General features: G+C 42.7%; 1 protein-coding gene across 1 annotated transcript in view; it reads left to right on the plus strand.

Annotated features, from left to right (window-relative positions):
* The window catches only part of NPSR1 (neuropeptide S receptor 1), a 125,167-nt gene extending 124,018 nt beyond the window's left edge, over positions 1 to 1,149 (plus strand). Inside the window, exon 9 of the mRNA XM_004676849.2 lies at positions 711 to 1,149. Within this exon, the coding sequence (XP_004676906.1) occupies positions 711 to 801 (91 nt within the window). The 3' untranslated portion in view covers positions 802 to 1,149. The remainder of the gene's footprint in view (positions 1 to 710) is intronic.
* Positions 1,150 to 19,020: the final 17,871 nt, after the last annotated feature.

Genomic DNA, 19,020 nt, shown 5'->3' on the forward strand with positions numbered 1-19,020 from the left:
GCTATCCAGAAAGTCATAGATAGGTAAGTGTAAGTTAGAAAAGTGGAAGGATGTCAAACCCAAGCTCACTTCACCTACAGCAAGCATCTTCAGTACTGTCACATAAAGATTTTTCTTTTGGCCAAAACTTTGCCCCATCAATTGCCATAGTAAAATGCTGGTGATAGCAGGACATAGGCCATTACTACCATTTTGTTAATTAAACTCACAAGTGATACTATAGGGGTTACGTGAACAATTCATAGCCGGGCTGAAGTTTGATCCTTCCCACAACTACTCAGTCATTTTGCTATTTTTCAGTTGTTTTCCTGCAAAAGGTATATGCAGAAGGTGGGGAAATCCTGGCCATAGAATAGTAGAATGGTTTAAGACTTGGGTCTGAGGCTGTGGCCAAGATTCAAATCTTGATATTGCTAATTCATAATTATGTGTGACCTTGGCAAGTTATTTAATTTCTCTAAACTTTAATTTCCTCCTAAAATTGGACTAATACCTACCTCTTGGATAACATTGTCTCTGTCCACTGGGAGTTGATATTGAGCAGTGGGAAGGAGATTTGTGAGTGATGGGGAAGAAAGGTGATCTTACATGTAAAATTCCTAGCATGGTGTCTGATCCTTAGTACATTCTTCATGATTATCCCTTCTAACACCTCACTTCCCTTTCATCAGGTCACATCATATTCTCTCCTTGCTGTCTTCTTTCTCTAGGGAGCAAAGATCACAGGATTCCAGAATGACATGTCGGGAGAAAACTGAGAGGCATGAGATGAAGGTTCTCTCCAAGCCAGAATTCATCTAGATGCTGGAGCAGTGTGGCCGGCTGAGCCCCATCAGCTTGGGTTCCCCTCTTCCCCTTGGTCATGTGCACGGAAACTGAGCTGACTTCTTCACCCTGTTCCTGTCGCTATTTGGGAGTGAGGGGGACAAAGAACACATCCTAGCAGTGTGTCGTTTGTCTCAGCACATATTAGCCAATATGAAGCCACCAGCTATTCAGTCCTGCCAAGAAAGGTAGCCTCTCTCTCTGCACCATTCCCAGCCCTCCTTCTCACTGGTCAGCACCAAACCTAGTGGACAGTAATATCACTGACCCAGGGTCCAGGCTTGGGCAAGCCAAGGCAAAAGGCAAGGGAAGGAGATTAAAGAAGCAGGGTTGTACATGAGTCTTCCACTTAAAATTTAAAAAGAAAGTGAAAGATTTAAGTAGGTCTAGAATTTCTTCCTCTTCTTAGGTTGGAGATTCAGTAGGTCTAGCCAAGAAGATGTTTGTCCTTGATATGCCAATAAATTCATTTTCAGGCATTGGAGCTTAGTGTCTCTCTGCAGATGGCCCTTGTTGGCAGATGGGTGTGTTGGAAGCTGCCAACCTCATCGCCTCATTGTAGCAACAAATTCTTAGTGAAAAGAGCACAATTGCTGGCCTTCCAGAGAATGGTGAAACTTCAAGGGAACTAACTGGAAAATAAACAGTGCCCCAAAGTTTTGAACCCTTCACCTGGTCTCTGAGTGTTGGGATCTGGGCCTCACAAATTGGAAATTCTCTATAGGTGCCTCCCTTTGCATTCAACATATATTCATTCTGGGCTCCGTTCCTCACTCCTCAGAGACATTGCTTCCCCTTTGAACTCTTTGGGCTGCTTGCTAGTTGGTTGCTGAATTCCTGTAGCTTTTCTAGGCATGATGCTTTTTGTTTGTTTAAGATTTATTTATTTATGCATATAGAACTGGGGTACAGGCCAGAGGTGCAGAGGTGGTGAGAGGCTTCACCAGAGACAGGGGAGCAGAACAGACAGACTGAAGAAGTACACTGCTGAGGGGAGTAGCGGGCGGGTCAGGAGAGGTCTGCCACACCATATGGGTCAGCTTTGGGGCGGGGATCAAACTCATGCTGAAGTGGCTTTAGCTTTTTAGTGCTGTTCTTTAACTGACTGTGCCACCAGGGAGGGCCCAGGCACGATGTTTTTATAACTCTTTATAGTTTTTGCATGCTGCATCATTGTCTATCTCACACCTCAGCAGGGAAATGCTGGTGGGCTTATTTTGACAAGTCTAGAGTTCGGTATTTATAAGCATAATCCAAGTGAAATATGACTAAATGTTTTCTAGTCAATTTTTGCCATCAGATTCTTCTATAAGTGGAAATAGCATAATTTAATTTGATTATATATACATGCCCACCCACAATTCTGGGATGCATGTGAGCTTCTTATTTTTAGCCTCACATACATTCCTGACATTAAAATCTCCTTGGCAAAGTCCTCCTTCCCAGAATTATTCAGAGCTTAAATCTTCTTTTTTTTTTTTTTTTTTGGCTTACTGCTAGTAGACTCATTAAAATGTGCAGTATATTTTAATAGCACTCCATTCCTCATTATGGTGTCAACCCAAAGACTATATGATTAAGGTCACAGTGGCATTTTTTCCATAAACTCTATTTTCAATTCAATCTGACTTTAGGGAAAGCATCTCTATAGGCAGAAACTACACTCCTCACTCACCATCTCTCTGAAAATTATTCTCTGCACTTGAGGTACCTGAATAATCTCATTTTATGTCTACACAACAGTTTTGAAGTCTGCTTCTCCTCTGTCAAATCAGCCAAACATGAGCAACCCGGGAAGCTTTGAGTGGCTGAGAAGTGCTTTTCAACGTTTTCACTTTAAATCAAGATGTGCCACAGAAGACCCACAGAATTGTTGCTAAAATAGCTGCCTGCATGGGAGCCAATTAACAGTGCAAAATCTGGCGGGTGGCCTAGATGGAAAAACAGGGAGCCTGGGTTCTCTTGACAGATGATTTCAATCTCTATCAGGTTCTGGTCTGCAAGAGATATCACATGCCTGCCTTGTCCATCAATAGATTTTGAAAGTTAAGGAGAGAATCAAGTCAGGGGCCTTGTGCTCTTTAAAAACGGTGGGTATGATTTCATGTTTTTGTAATGCTATGTCTCATTCCCTGAGAACAAGACAAGTAAGACCATGGTACATGTTGCTGCAGAATAAGCTGCCATCAAAATGGAGCTTGCTTTACATTGGTATGGACTCTGGAACCCTCATTTCTATATATTTGCTAACTGTGGTTTACATTATGAGGCCAGTGGTAATTACTAGTCTTATGACCTTGGGCAAATCATTCCATGTCAGCTATCTTCTGTCAGAAAGAAGATAGCAAGAGCAAAGGATCTTTACAGATATAAGTTCTGAGATGGCAAAGCCTCAAATTACATCCAGAGACTGGAGCTCTGGAACACCTTCCCCAGATACCATGACTCTGATCAAGTGCTTAGTCACTTGCCCTTTAAAGGGCGTAACTTATCATCTATCACTATGAAGTCAGAGAAACATCATTTCCCAATTGCAAGATACAGTTTGAGCTCTTGGAGAAAATGAGAAGCTTGGTTTGTCATGTCATTGTCGGTAGCCTTGGGTACCCAGTGGGCTCAGAGAAGCCACCACAGTGCCACATATAATACTGGCATGCTCTTACCACACCAACAAGTCAAACATCTGTGCTTACATTTCTTGGCGACTTTGGGCACAGGTGGAGGTATGGGATCACAAGAGTGGTGGGCATAATATATAAAACCACACTGCTAAACAAGGTAAGTGTTTGCTAGCTCAAAGATGATGGTAAAAATCTTTGTACTTCAGGACTATAGCTCAAACAATAGCTTCTACCTTTTCTTCCCAGAAAATGTTTTTTTACTGGCTTGAATTTGTGATTAATCATGAAAAATGCAGTATTCCTTTTAAATCAAACATGCTACTTAAACTTTCTTCCTCTCTTCATTTTTACAACTCTGTATACAAATAAACAGAAATGACTTTTCATCTTTATTCTACACCCACAGTGTTGAAAAAGACTACAGTCTGGGTCTGCTGAAAAAAATAAGAAAACAAAAATAATTTTAGCAAGAAATAAAGCAATTCTCTTCTAGAATCTCTTAAGTGAGCTACAAATATGTTGGAGCTACAGTTTTTTGTCATCTTTTGAATATACTGCGTATTCAGTGTAGATCTAGCAGTGTTCCCTGTAGCTTTTCAATTACAATTGGGTGAAGGAAGCTGGTTCTTCCAACCTCCGAGCTTTTGGAAACACAAAAAACCCATGCCTCATTTCTCTGCAATTGCATTTTAAGAATGCATTATCCACAGCAGGGATACTTCAGTTAGCATCTTGAAAGTACAATTCCATGCTTATAAATGGCATGAATGTTGGCTTGGAGCCACTGGTCCCATGGTTTTCAGACTGCTCATGGACACCTACGGGGCACCTCAATATTAATATTCATATGAAACAATAGCATGTGAGTCTAGAAGAAACTAAATGCTGTTCAAAAATAATAAAGTTGGTGGTATTAGCTCCAGAGTAGACAAGATGTCAAGTGGAACAGTCTAGAAAATAATTCCTATAAAAGAACTGTAAAAAGAACTTGATTTATCATAGAAATAGTATTCTGAGGAATGGGGAAAGGGTGTTCTTTTCAGGAAAACATTAAAATAAAACCAAATGGATTATAAGAGAATTTGACTCCAGGTGGAGTATATATTTAATTCATAAGACAAAAAGACCTTAAAAAATAATATAGAATATCTTTATTATCTCTAAATAGGAAAATACTCTTAAAAGGCAAAAAGAAAGTTTCTTTTAAAGAAAGCAATTGATAAAATTGATCACTAGATTAGAAAATTCTATTCATCAAAAGAAAATCATTAAGAAGGCAAGGAGTGGGAAATGATGTTTGCAACACATAGACCTGATCAAATTCTATTTAGAAGATATAAAACCTCATGAAATCAATTTATCAATAGCAAATAGAAAAATTACTTCAGAAAGTAGTTATCCAAATAGTCATAAACTTATGAAAATATATTTTATCTTTTTAAAGTCAGGAGAAAGTAAATTAAACCACAGGAAATTCTTCTTAGTATCCTCCAAATTTGCAAAACATAAAAACTTTGCTGGTAAGGCTGTGGAACATTATATATAGTTATGTGGAACAAATATATATAGTTATGTGCACCATGAAATCTATGAAAGAAAATTCAAAGCAGCATTAATTATAAGCCTCAATAGGATTCAAAACAAATGTCCACCAACAATACCCACAGATAGATTGTGGTATATGTCATACAATGGAATGTATGCTTACTTCAAAGCAACAAAAGCAAACAAGCAAACATAAACCACCATTGCTTGCCAGAACATGAAAATAATCTGTAAAAGTATAATATAACGACAAATAAGATAGATACAATATGATTTTATTTAAATAACGTTCAAACACCACCAAATTCAAACTACCGTATTTGGGGATACAAACAGTTGTGAAGATGCTCAAGCAAAGCAAGGAAATTATTTTTCTAAAAGCCAAGGCTGGAGCACCCGTGTGGGAGGGTGAGAGCTGTATTTGTGAGAGGCCATGAGGAAGAGGGGCTGGCAGGGATCTCTGTATTTCTTGTTCTGCCTGGCAGTTATAATAGTGTTCACTTTCCAGTTACTCATGAAGCTATTTATGTATGTTCTGTGTACTTTGATGAATGTGTGTTATATTTCACAATAAAAAGTTTCTAAAACTGTTTTTTTTCAGTCTCAGAACAATTCTTCTGGAAGCAGCATGGAGAAGCAAACCTGGCTAGAAACAGGAAAGTCATCATGTGGGGCTGAGCTACAGTCTGAAGACAGTCTGGAGACCCCTCTGGGCTGCTGCTCAGCATTTAGAGCAGCACGTATCATCAGTGTCCAGTAACAGATAGAATATTAATGGCCACACTTTTCAAAATCTGCAGAAACATCTTGGCTCCTCCACAGAGCGCCTGGCATGTCACTTCAGCAGAAATCAATATCCATCTTCTGTTCTCTCATTGCCTGTCAAGGGGACCCGAGTTCTTAGGTTTTAATTCTTGGCCCCCACCTCCATGTCCTCCCAAAAAAAAATGTCATCTCCTCCTTGTCTCCATCCTTTCTTTTCCTCCTCATCCCAAGGGTGCAGAAGTATAGGATGCCCTTGCTAAGAGATTACTGCAAGAATACAAATGAATTGCAAATAAATAGAATCATTGGAGGTGTTGCTGTCCTAACTTTAAAGAGCTTCTAACCAGAGATGAGTACTCTTGGCTCAAGGTATGTAGCTAAGAGAAATAGTTGGGCCCAGCCAAGGGCATTTCCACAATGCACTCATTTTCATAACCACCAGACAGATTTTTAAGGAGGCTGAGCAAATGGTCCCATACCTGCTTGCAACATAAAATCATCCAAGGAGTTAAAAATAAAAGCAAAATTTCTAGATCCCCAAGAGCAGAGATTCAGATTCACCAATTCTGGGGGTGGGGGGAACGGGTAGCCTGGAAATCTGTATGTATGGCAAGCAACACAGAAAATTCTGGCCCTGGTGATTCCAGTCTTCAACAAACCAGCAGTAAAGAGCCAGTGAGCCAAGCCAAATTCCTCCTGGCCACAAACTGTGCAGGTTCTCTTTGCTTACCTCCATCCAGTGGTCCTGGGATGTCCTTGAGGACAATATATTTACGAGAGTCCAACTTTGTCACCTCTTGCAAATGTCCACATATCTAGTAGAGTCTCTTTAATTTATCTTCTTACCACAAAGGACCAAATGGGTATTTTTTTTTTTCCAGTAAGACAAACTTTGCATGCATGTAAATACCCAAAGAGATTAAGTCAGAAAGGATGGCCAGGTGTGCAGGAAATCTGGGAGAAGAACATCGCTGAAGAGGTTTTCTGAGGCTGTACTGTAGCATGCTGGGGATCACATCCAAACCCTCCAGAACAGCCTTTGTCAACCTTTTTGGACACAGGACCCACTTTGTGTTTATTTACGAATGAATCTCATCCATGGATATCAACTATGCTAAAAATTAAAACTGAAAAAAAAATTGTACTTATAATTTATAATAACAATAATAGCTTCACTACATATAAGCACAAATACCTTTCATACAAAAATAACTATATTTGCCCCCAAAAAAATATGTAGTGAGAAGAGTGATATTGTTTTAACTTTTTGCAAATCTTTTCAAGTTTAGCTTAATAGAAGGCAGCTGGATTTTCATATCTGCTGCATTCAATCTGTTGCAATATGTTGTTTTGATGGAAATATATAAAGAAAATCAGTCTTCACACAAATATGCAGTTAGCAAAAGGGGAGTGTATTTTAATCCGTTCTACACTCAATCTGCTGTGTGTAACATGCCACGTAATCTCTGAAGAATCCCACTATACACATGAGCGTGAAAGTGAAAAAGCAAATGGCCTCTTGGTGCTACTATGAAAATAGTCATGACCGCACAGACCTGAAGAATTGTCAAGGACACACCCACCACCCACCAGCGCTGGGCCACATGTGAGGGTTGCATCCTTAAAGAGAAACAGTGCACCCATGTTTGCCAACAGCACTAGCCACTGCTGAAATGCTACTGGCCAGGACACAAAGCTGAGGTCGGGCAAGGTGGGCAGGCCAGCGGGCCATAGGCACCTGTATGCAAAGCTGGTTAAAGCACTAGTGATAGGCAATCCTAGTTGAGACTTGTGTTTATTTATGAATGAATCTCATCCATTGACATTGGCTGCCACAGCACCTTAGCAGATGAAGTGGTGTTAATTCTACCTCTGCTGAGGCCAGAGCCCCGAGTCCTCCTCATACAACCCCCACCCCCGGACACTCAGCTCTGGGGACTACTGATGGCTTGAACTAAAGTACAGAACAGTTGATTTACTTCAAAAATGATGGCATTTGTTAGGGTTCTGAGTGTGGATGACAAGTAGCACGTCATTTTTTTTTTTTTTTTGGCATGCCTTTGTTAAAAATGATTAAAGAAGACAATTTAGCTGATGCAAATAAACTTTGAATATTTCATGAAGCCAAGGCTGTCTTCATCCTCAACGGTCCAGAGAGCATCAGAAAACAGGAAGTTTTTTTCAGGATAAAGAAAAACAAGAAAGGAAAAGAAAAAGAGTAAATAAATAAGGACCAAGAAAGTACGCTTGGAGCCCTGAGTTCCCGGCGTGACTGAGTAGCTGTTTTTCTGGCCTAGGGGCGAATTGGAAGGATCAAGAAAGTCACCCAAGGTTTGATTTGCTGATGTGGCAACTCAGGCAGGGCTGGTTCTATGTGTAGCCTAGAAATTTATCTCAGCAGACCGCTGTGCCACTCCCCCTTACACCCAGAACTCAGCTCCTTCCACTCTGGGCATCACTCACTCCACTCAGTGGCACTGGCCTCCTTGCTGAACCATGACAACACCAGACAGATGCAAACTTAGGACCTTTGCACATCCCTTTGCACCTCTGGGAATATATTTCCCCCAGATATCTGCTTGTCTAACTTCCTGCTTACCTCCAAATCTCTGTTCAGATTTCACCCTCTAAGTGAGCATAGGGCCACATTGTCGAAAACTGCACCTGTCAGTCCAGCAATTCTGCTGCCCCTCATTCTCCGTGGTTTTGTTAGTAGTAGTGTTTTGTGCCTTGTAACATGTCCTGTCATGTGTTTATTGGTATGTTTTTCAATTGTCTGTATCTCCCTAAGACAAGCTTCTCTGTTTTGTTCACCGCCGTATCCTCAGGACCACAGTAGTGCCTGGAATAGAGCAGGCACCACCAAGTAATAGGGTTATGAGTATGGTGGTTAGATTCACACGTGGAAGGGCAAAGGAGCATGTCAGCTTGCAATGAGCAACCCACACCCAAAAGAAGGGGAAGGCTGAGCTGAGCTAGTTTATGCTCCCCAAATTCTTAATCAGGTCTTTCCACCCCCTTCGGGGGTGTAAAATGCAAATCAAAGTTGGAAATGTGATAATCCCATGTGAAAGGAACAGCAAGAGTGCCGAAGAAGCACCCACGCTACTGGCTTTCTCCATGGTTTCCTTTGGCTAGCCCAGAAAGCCCCAGTCATCTGAGGGTAGCGGTCCTCACAGGAGACCAGAAGCTCCACAGAGAGCTTTGGCACCTCCTTCATCAGGCACAGACACCTTCCACTGCAGCTGGGTCCTTTATCGCCCTACTGATCCTCTGCCCAACTCCACTCTTAGAGCTTGTGGGGTCTAGGACTGCACTTCACATTTCCCAGGTTCCCTTGACAGTTGGTTCATTTTTTTTTTAAGATTTATTTATTTATGCATACAGAATTGGGGTACAGGTCAGAGGAGTGTGTGGGGGTGGTGAGAGGATTCACCAGAGACAGAGTGGGGAGCAGAACAGGCAGATTGACAAAGTACACTGCTGAGGGGAGCAGCGGGCGGGTCAGGAGAGGTCTGCTGTGCCATGTGGATCACCTTCGTGGCAGGGGATTGAACTCGTGCTGCAGTGGCTGTGGACAGCTTCATAATGCTGTGCTTTAACCCACTGCGCCACCTCTGGGGAGGGCCTGACTGTTGGTCCTTTTTAAGTAAAGTCTATGAACGGCAGCAAGCAGGGAATTGGAAGGAGATCTTGGCAGTGTGAGGGCTTTCAAGCTTTCCTCTCGCAACTTCTTCATTAGTAGTAACATCCAATTCACACTTCACCTCAGTTGATGGAGCCCCAGGGGTGGCAATACCCACCATGGGGCCCCGACTCTGAACTCTGTGAATAAATCTTCCTCTGGATCCTGCAATCTTCCAAATGGTAGCATCTTCCTGCAGTTATCACCCTCCACGTTATCTGCCTTTCAGCTCTTTCAGTCCTCCAACACCTATGTAGCAAGTTTCCCGCTGTGAGTCCTCTCTATCTGAAACTCCTATTGGTCATCCTCTGTCCCTGTCTGGATTACCGTGACTGGTACAGTTCCTTTCTGAGTCCCCCTAGGTCCCCTCGCCTAGTGGACAGTTCAGAATTGATACCCACAGGGATCTTATATATGGATCCGAAATTTTTCATTAATTAAGTTTTCTACACTGATACAAATTCATTCTGCTCCATTTCTCTTTCCTAAACACACCTTTCCACATTGTCCACCATAGCTAGAGTAAGCACACATCCAAATTCACCCAAGGTAATCTGGATTATACCTGTTGTCCCACTGAAATTAATTGAGCCTCCATTCTTTCTTGAAACTATCCTTGATTGGGTGATAAAGTATATGGGCACTATAAATAAACACATTATATATTCTACAATGAAACTAATTGACATTAAGATACCCCCGGGGGGGGGGGAAACAATTATTAGATATCCCTAATTTGAATAAAACCCCTTTCTCATCATGAATTTTCTGAGAAAAAATTAAAAGTTCAATGATTGAATTCAGCAATTAAGTTAAAGTCCAAAGAAGTTCAAGGCCAAAATCACTCTCTTTCCTTTGTGATTTAAGGTTCAAAGGAAATGAAAATCAAACACTCATCCCAATTTGTTATTCAGCTTCTATGCTTTATTTTTCTGTGTTCCAAGGCCACGCACCAAATGTTGGAATGGAGGGGTCCAAAAATAGCCTCTCCTTCCCCATGAGAGCTTTGAACAGAGCTTTAAAACAAAGGATGACAGAAGGGAGATTGAAACAACACTCTTTTTACTAATAAATGTGCCTTGTGCCTGCAGGCAAGCGAACCTCCTAATAATGAGGGTTAGAATTAGACTTCCCCTCTCTGGCAGGTACTGCTCACTCATGCCCCTCCACATTCCTTCTCCTGGGCACAGCTGCACTGTATGTTTCTCAGCCTCATAGTTAGCTCAGATCATGTGAATTTTGGCCAGTGGATTGTGAGGGACGTTATAAACGCCCTCCTCATATGATCCAGAGAAACTTCCCAGGAGTGTTTCTCATGCCCCCTACCCCTTCTACAAGCTGGATGGAGTGGACTCTAAGGGCTCAGAAAAGGGTGCAGCTACTCTGTTTCTGGAAGTTGTTTGTTGCAACACGTAGCCCACCCTGCCTGAGAGACATGCCTAGTCCCTGGAGGCACTGACCTAGGACACATTTTCCAGCAGCAGGACGTTAGCTGTTGAGGTGAGACATAGAGGTGCAGAAGCTCTGCACCCTGGAGACAGTCTAAGTTCCCAAGAAAGAAATGAGAGTGTGAATGTCAACATCCCTGACCAATGAGAGTTGAGAGCTCCCCAGGAAAGAGCAATCCCTAAAGGCAGGGAAGTGACTGAGATGGGGACTCTTAGGGGCACTCGCCCCTCCCCCCACTACCCCGACCCCCATAAACCCAGCAGGGTTCCCGGTTCCCACTGGACTGCAGCAGCCTCTACACATATCCATCAGATTGGGGGGCAGGGTTGGGGTGGGGGAGAGAGCTTGCTCTGGCATTAGAGGGAGAACAAAAACTAGGGAAAAGAGGTAAACGAAAGTGTAGGGTAGATGGAAGTGATCAGGTTTTCTCCGCCCTCCCACCATTAGAGTCAATGATCCACCCCTGTGGTCTCTCAGGCCTCATGGTGGCTCCTGGAGCAGATGTGGGCATGTGTCGAGTGGGTGCACCTGAGCCGGGACGCCGAGCATATAAGGGTGGCAGCAGCGAGAGAGGCGGCAGAGGACAGTGTGGACGATCATGGAGAGCACTGGAGAGCATCAGAGAACAACTAAGAGAAGGAAGAACATATGGGATTTGCAAGGGGGCCCAAGTTGCTGCCTTGTTTCCCCAACCAGTGGGGACACCAAGGGCTCCAGGTTTCTCTTTCAAGCTACCTGAACAGACAATGGACCTACCTGGCTTGGGACGGCTGCAGAGCAATAAGTCAGGTAATAATCTTGTTCTTCAGGGCAGCGGCGACTTGGGGTGTTGTGAAGCCACTCTTAGAGTGCCCTGAGCTTGTCCCACAGATACCAGTTTGAAGCCAACTAGGTTACTGTATGCCCTCTGAGGCCAAAGTTTGGATGGGAGTGGCCAGAATAAGGAGGATGGACACCCAGCACAGGAACCTGCAGGAGTTAAGACCAAAGGCCAAGACAGATTGTAAACTGGCAAGACTGTGCAGGAACAGCTCGCTCTGATTAGCACTGAGGCCAGGTTTCTGAGGCCGCAGGTCCCGCAATGACCATGGGAAGAAGCTTGCCCATCTCGCTTCCTCCAAGCCAGGACTGACATCGTAGGTATGGAAGCAGGCGGAAGTGTCCCAATAGGCGCCCTCTGGAAACTGCAGGGGAGAAAATGTCCTTCATTAACAAGTAAAGGCAAGGATCAGTGAACTGGGAATTAGACACGATTAGACAATGAGACAATTCAAGTGAAACAACAAAATAATTCAAGGGGAGAAAACACAGTCCCAGTTGTTCATAGTACTTGAAAGTGATTGTTCTCAAATGCAAATTGAAAACATCAGATCCTGTTTTAAATCACTGCTTTTTCTCCATTCCCAGATACCTGGCCCTTAGCTCAGCTCACCATTAACTACTGCTGGGATCATTGCTGTACGTCACAATGCCACCAGTCTCATCTGTCCCCTGTCCCCTTTACTGCTTTTGGAACAATCTTTTAAATCTCAAAACTAATCATGGCATGCTTCAGCTCTGGAAACATTCCATGGAGGCTAAAATCTAAAGACTTTATAGGCCTTTACTGTCCTCCATTCATTTTTTCACTCAACAATATTCATCAAGTGCTTGCCTACTCTTGTTCTGGGATGCAAATATCAAACACCTTGCACAGAAGTTGTATTATAGTGAAATGATAGTCTGCTGCTAGTGGAAGATTGAGGAGTACCGCAGGACCCCTAAAGCTGCACACCCTAAATAGCTTCTTTCATCCACTGCATAAAGACAAACACCCTTGATACATAAGGCCTGTAATAGAAAGAACTTTAATAGAATTAGTGTGCAACTGACAGATAATAGTTTTCAGTTAAACACCCAAAGTTGCCCATTCCTTCATGGGTAAATGCTCACAAAGGCATGGGCAAAAAAGGCACAAAAAGTTGGCCCAAAGCAGGACCCCTGAGGCCCAAAAGCTTGCCACACGGCTAAGGCACCATCTGGTGCAGAACCAGAATGGGGAGAAGGGACCAGACAAGTCTGGCAAAAAAAGAGCAAAATCAAAATACAACCCAAGAGAAAGGCTGCCATTGTCAGCCTCCCACTGCTCACTCTCACCCAAGTCTCCTCCAAGTGTCTCCATCCATGTTCCCCAAGTCCCTGGTACAAATCCAAGGCCAAGAAGCAAAATTGAATTCTACACATGTTTCTTCTTCACATGCTTTCCCCAAGCCTTCTGTCTTCCTTCTTTCATAAGTTTTCTTGAGCTTCCCCTTGTTGTCCACCTCCATCCTTTCTTAGGGGCAGGGAACCTGGAACCTCCTCTTCCTACAGGGAAGTGACAAAATTTAACACCCCTCTCCCTTCAGCCTCTTCTATACCCTACATTCTGTGGTGCTAGCTCTGGCCCCTGAGGACCAAAGGAGCATGACCCTGCCACACCAGGCCCATCTTCAGTGATAATGCTCTCCTAGCTTGAAGTTAACCATGCTGGCAGCATTTACACCATGGAAATCAGCAGACACAAAAGTCAGCAGATGCTAGGCTTTTCTTTCCTTCTTTCTTTTTGAGAATATTCTGTTAAATCTTTACCATCAGTCCCCTGTTTACATTTCAACAATACCAAACTATTTGTAGCTTGCAAAATGTTCCATATACTCCTGTGCCATATTGCTTTGAGTCTGGAAACTTCTTCTCCTGTCTGCCTGTTGACTATTTTCAAGAGGGTAACCCAACTGTCACCTCTTCTGTAAACATTTTCAGACATAAAAGGTGACTTAAAAAAAAAAGTGACTTCTATTCTTCTGAGCTGCCCTCCACACATGTTCAAATCTGGAACCTTCATCTTCACTTCTTTATCTTTAAATTTCTTCAAGCCAGCCACCCACTCCGATTCAATATCCCCAGCCATGAGAGCAGTGTCCAGTCCCATTCTTGAACTACTGCAAAATGCTTTCCTGATGAATAAATTTGGAATCTGGGAATTTTGAAAGTAACTTATTTCAGCAACTGTCATCAGACTTCATTTGAAGGAAAAAATTGAGCTGAGATGCAGTTGAAGCCCAAATGGTGCCAATGACCTGACATATTTTTGGTAGAGAGTTACATAACACTGAAATTTGCTTTTCTGTGCTCACTCACCAGACTTTCACAATACGAATACTGTATGTGAATAGTTTGGGTGGTGAATATGTCGGTGTTGCGACAGGAACTTTGTTACCACTTTGTGGTGGGAATGTGATAGGGGACTCAGCAGTCATGGAGCAGGTTTACAAGGAAAGCCTTGGCTACTTGAGCAGAAGTCTTGTGCCATTTATTGAAAGCACACAGGATAGTGAAAGCTGGTCATGCAACAGTGGTATGAGGATGAGTCTGGAGAGTGGGAGAGGAATGGGGACAAAGTTTTACAAGGTGCAGGGGAGGGGACAATGTGACTATGTGTCAAGACATTTGCATCAGCAAAGTACGATGTTATCACAGGTAGAGTTAATTCCTGGGCCGCCATTGAGATAGTCACGTTATCAGGTCAACAGCGGCCTAGGAGACCCCTGTCTCATAATACGAGCTTCAGTCCATAGGTAGTCAAGGAATGTTCTGCTGTGATTTGTAAATAGCAAATAGGTCACCATTTCCCAGGAGAGTCCAGCTACTAGACAGCTCATAGGGACCCACAGTGAATATTAAGGAAAGTAACTGAGTCCTAATTATTAAGGTGACAGGCAGCAGGTCGGGAGGATCATGAACTACATGGCAATGTGATTCTTGAACTAAATTCTCTCAGCAGAAAAAGTGGCTCGATTTTACATCATTCATCCCCTACCCACTCCTTCCTGATCAAGATGTAAAATTGACCCACCTTATCCTTTCACATCTAGGTAAGATGGATTTAAAGGCCCACTCAAGGATTCTGAAAAATTGAATGTCCCATCATTTCCATAAATCCTCAGGATTTATTATCAGAAGTCATCTCTGGTGATAGGTTCCTTATCTGCTGAGTGAATCCCTGAAAGCAGAGACTGTGACTGTCTCTGTGAGGAAGTGGCATGTGAGATGAATGTCACAAGACGGCTGGACTGGAAAGCAGGTACAGCATTCAGGGCTGCATTCAGATAATGCAGGCAAAAGTTGAGAGAGAGAGAGAATGAAGTGTGGCAGGAGGCAGGAAGACGATGTGGGAGGAAGCAGCCGTCAACAATGCATTTCTTATAACTGTCCCTCAGTGTGGAAGGGGGCCTGAACCTAACCCCTAAACAGTCATTGATAAAGAGCCACAGCTACAACTTGTCCCTGCCTGGGCCTTGTGAGTTAGAGCTGGCAGAGTCCTAGTGAGCCACATTCTTCCTGTTACAGAGGACTCTGGGCCCCAAAACATGAGGAAACTTCCCAACGAGCTTGAAGACGTGACTGAGCTCCCAGCTTCCAGCTCTTGGATCTAGACATACTAAACCCTTTACTGAAGGGAGCCCCCAAGGCCTGGCATGGCCAGCCAAGTGATGTTAGGGAGGCTACAGCACATACCCATGCCCTACTTTACTTGTATTTTGAGTGGAAGGAATAATAACTTCCAGATGTGATCTTCTTGTAAGGATTTTTAATTAGTATTTTGAAACATAGTGCATCCTATTTGAGCTCTAATGACCCAGAGATTCAACCCACCACAACTTTGCTTCAAGAAGGAAAAGACCTCTGGGTATTGAGCTCAAGGAAAAATCTCTGACAAAAAAAAAAATCATTATATTCCTTCCCTTTTTTGGGGGGGGGGGATGTAACTATATGGTCCCTATTCCCTACCCCTGGAATTGTGCAAGGGCATCAATAGTCAAAAATGGATTGTTTGAGGGGAAGTTCAGTGGAGCTACAGGAACATCTTGTCCTGGAGTATAACTCCACCAGGAGCTGAAAGGGTAGGGTTCAGGTTGCAACCAGGTCAATTCTTCTGGGGACCCCAGGGAGCCCTAGGAATGGTGTAGAGTAAATGGAAGTTATCATTTGTTTTGTTTTGTTTTGTTTTGTTTCTGCCTTCCACCATTAGCATCTAAGACTACACCTGTGGTCTCACACGCAGGCCCGATGGCAGCACCTGGAGAGGGTGTGGGCTGCGTGAGTTTGCTCCCCTGAGCGGAGAGGCGGAGCTTATATAAGGACTCATCATGGAGGGCTGCAGAGCACAGTGGGGACCGCAAGAGAACGGTAGAAGAGCCCAGAAAGGCTCAATTTTTTATTCCATTTTGGGGTAGTGATGATTTGCAGGGAGCTAGGGAGGCCTGCCAGCCTCCTGGCCCCCAGACCCTCCTGCCTGCCCTGCACCTGGCTGGCTGCCTCATGACAAATGGTGAAGAAAGATCATTGAAAGCCTAAAAAGCCGCTGAGGCCTCCAGGATGCCTCCTTTACCCGTCTGCCAGGTCAAGGAGAACCTGCTCTGTGCTTTGCTGGTTCTACATCTGGTAAGTTGGTGGGGACAGGGAGAAGTATGTAAACTGAGTAAGGCCGAAGAGGCTCTGCATGGTGAGTAATCAGAAATGCAGGTACCATGTGAAACATCAAGTACAGGAGCAGAACCATTTCCATCCCCCTCTGGTTCTGTGGCTCCTTTGGGGTGTCCAAGCCATTGCTCATCCTTTCTTTCTCTTCTAACACCCACCGATTTCCCCTTGCCAAGGTCCTGCAGGACCTGGGACCTTCCCTTTTGCTCCATTTATCTCAGGTACACCTGTGCCCAAATTATTAGCTTAATTGCCTGCCTCCCATATTTGATTACAGTCACACATTCTGTCTTTATCCCTGTGATATTGTCACTCCCAAACTCTAGTAGTGTTGTGCCAGGTTTCGAGTTTCCCAAAGACCACCAAGGAGCCGATTCCGATGCAAAGCACACGAGGGTCTTTATTGCAAGCTCGAGCCTGGGCTCCCAGCATGCACAGATGCAGTAACCAAAGTTGAGAGCCCTGAGCTCAGGGAAGGCAGGGTTTTTATTACAGAAGAGGAGAGTTGTTCAGCCACACATTGACTAATGGACATTGAACAAAGTTATCTTGTCTTAACCCAGTTGATCTATGCATGTGATTGAAGGTCAAAGTGACCTTATTAGACAAGTCTCTAAGTCCTTTCACATAGAAAACATGGCCGCAAAGCAGCAAGACTGGAAGCTTATTAGGAATACAAAATCACAAGCTAAAGCCAAACCTACATTTTTTGATTTTATAAATACATTTTTTACATTATTCTTCATTTTGTACATTTTTTTCATATCAGTTGTAACCCTGGTGGACTTCCCACCACCACTTTACCCATTTGCCATCATCACAGTCCCATGTGCTCTTCCCACCCCCATTTTGATCTTGCTTCCCACTCCTCCCCCATAAAATGTCTCTGGTTTGCAGTTGTTAATTGATGTTCTTTTTTACTTTATTACAGTTATATTTTTTTTCCTAATCCCTTACACTCCTGCTATGAGGGAAGCCATCTGGTGTTTTTCTTTTTATTTCTGGCTTATTTCATTAAGCATGATCTTGTCGAATTCCATCCATGTTGCCGCAAAAGGCATGAAATTATCTTTTTTGATTGCTGAGTAATACTCCATTGTGTGTATATACCACATCTTCTTGATCCATCTATTTTTGGGCATTTGGATTAATTCCACATCTTCCTTATTGTAAATAGGGCAGCAGGTGTCCTTTTGAATAATTGTTTTTGTGTCCTTTGGGTAGATACCTAGGAGTGGAATTGCAGGATCATGTGGAAGCTCCATTCTTTGCAGGTTTGAGAAACCTCCACACAGCTTTCCATAGTGGTTGGACCAGTTTGCACTCTCACCAGCAGTGTAGGAGTGTTTCTTTTTCTCCACACCCTCACCAACATTTATTGTTGCTTTTTCTTAATATGTGACATTCTCACTGGTTTGAGGTGGTAGCTCATTGTAGTTTTGATTTGCATTTCTCTTATTTCAAGTGATGCTGAGCATTCTTTCATATGAATGTTGGCTGTCTGCATTTCCTCTTTAGAGAAGTGTCTTTGTAGTTCTTCTGCCCATTTTCTGATAGGGTTGTTCACTTTATATTTGTTGAGTTTCATCAGCTCTTTGTATATATCTTTGTGAATAGTCCTTTATCATTCATATTATGTGTGAAAATTTTCTCCCAGTCAGTGGGGTGTCTGTTTTATGTACTGTCCCTTTTGCTGTACAGAAGCTCTTCAATTTTATATAGTTCCAGTTGTTTTTCCTTTCTTTCACTATCCTTGTTTTGGGTGATGTATCTGTAAAGATGTTACTGAGGTTTATGTTGTGTAATGTTTCAGCAATATTTTCTTCTATATATTTTATGGTTTCAGGTCTTATGTCTAGGTCTTTAATCCATTTTGAGTTGGTTTTTGTGCATGGTGCAAGGTAGTAATCTAGCTTCATTTTTTTGCATGTAGCAGCCCAGTTTTCCCGGCACCATTTGTTGAACAAACTTTGTTCCATTTCATATTCTTTGTTCCTTTGTCAGAGATTAGCTTACCATAAAGCTACTGATTTATGTCTGGGTTTTATATTCAATTCCAGTGGTCTGTAAGTCTGGCCTTGTTCCAGTACCATGCAGTTGTAATTATTATGGCTTTGTAATATAGTTTAAAGTCTGAGCGTGTGATATTCTCATTCCCTTCTTTCTTATTCAGAAGAGCCTTGGCTATTTGAGGTTTTTTGTGGCTCCATATGAATTTTAATATCTTTTCTGTTTCTTTGAAAAATGTCATTGGAATTTTTATAGGAATAGCATTGAATCTATAAATTGTTTTTGGTAGGATGACCATTTTAATGATGTTAATTCTTCCAATTCATGAGCAAGGGATCTCTTTCCATTTCTTTGTGTCTTCTTCTATTTCTTTTAACAGTGTTTCATAATTTTCTTTGTAGAGGTCCTCACCTGTTTTATTAGGTTTATTCCCAAGTATTTGGTCTTTTTGTTTCGATAATAAAGGGAATGGTTTTCTTGATTTCTTCTTCAGAGTGATTGCATATAGGAAAGCTATTGATTTTTGTGTGTTGACTTTGTATTCTGCTACTTTACTAAACTGGTTTATTATTTTGATAAGCTTTTCTATGGAGTTTTTGGGATGCTCTATGTATATTA

This window comes from Condylura cristata, unplaced genomic scaffold (assembly GCF_000260355.1).
Source record: "Condylura cristata isolate star-nosed mole 26May11 unplaced genomic scaffold, ConCri1.0 scaffold00005, whole genome shotgun sequence".
Lineage (NCBI taxonomy): Eukaryota > Metazoa > Chordata > Mammalia > Eulipotyphla > Talpidae > Condylura > Condylura cristata.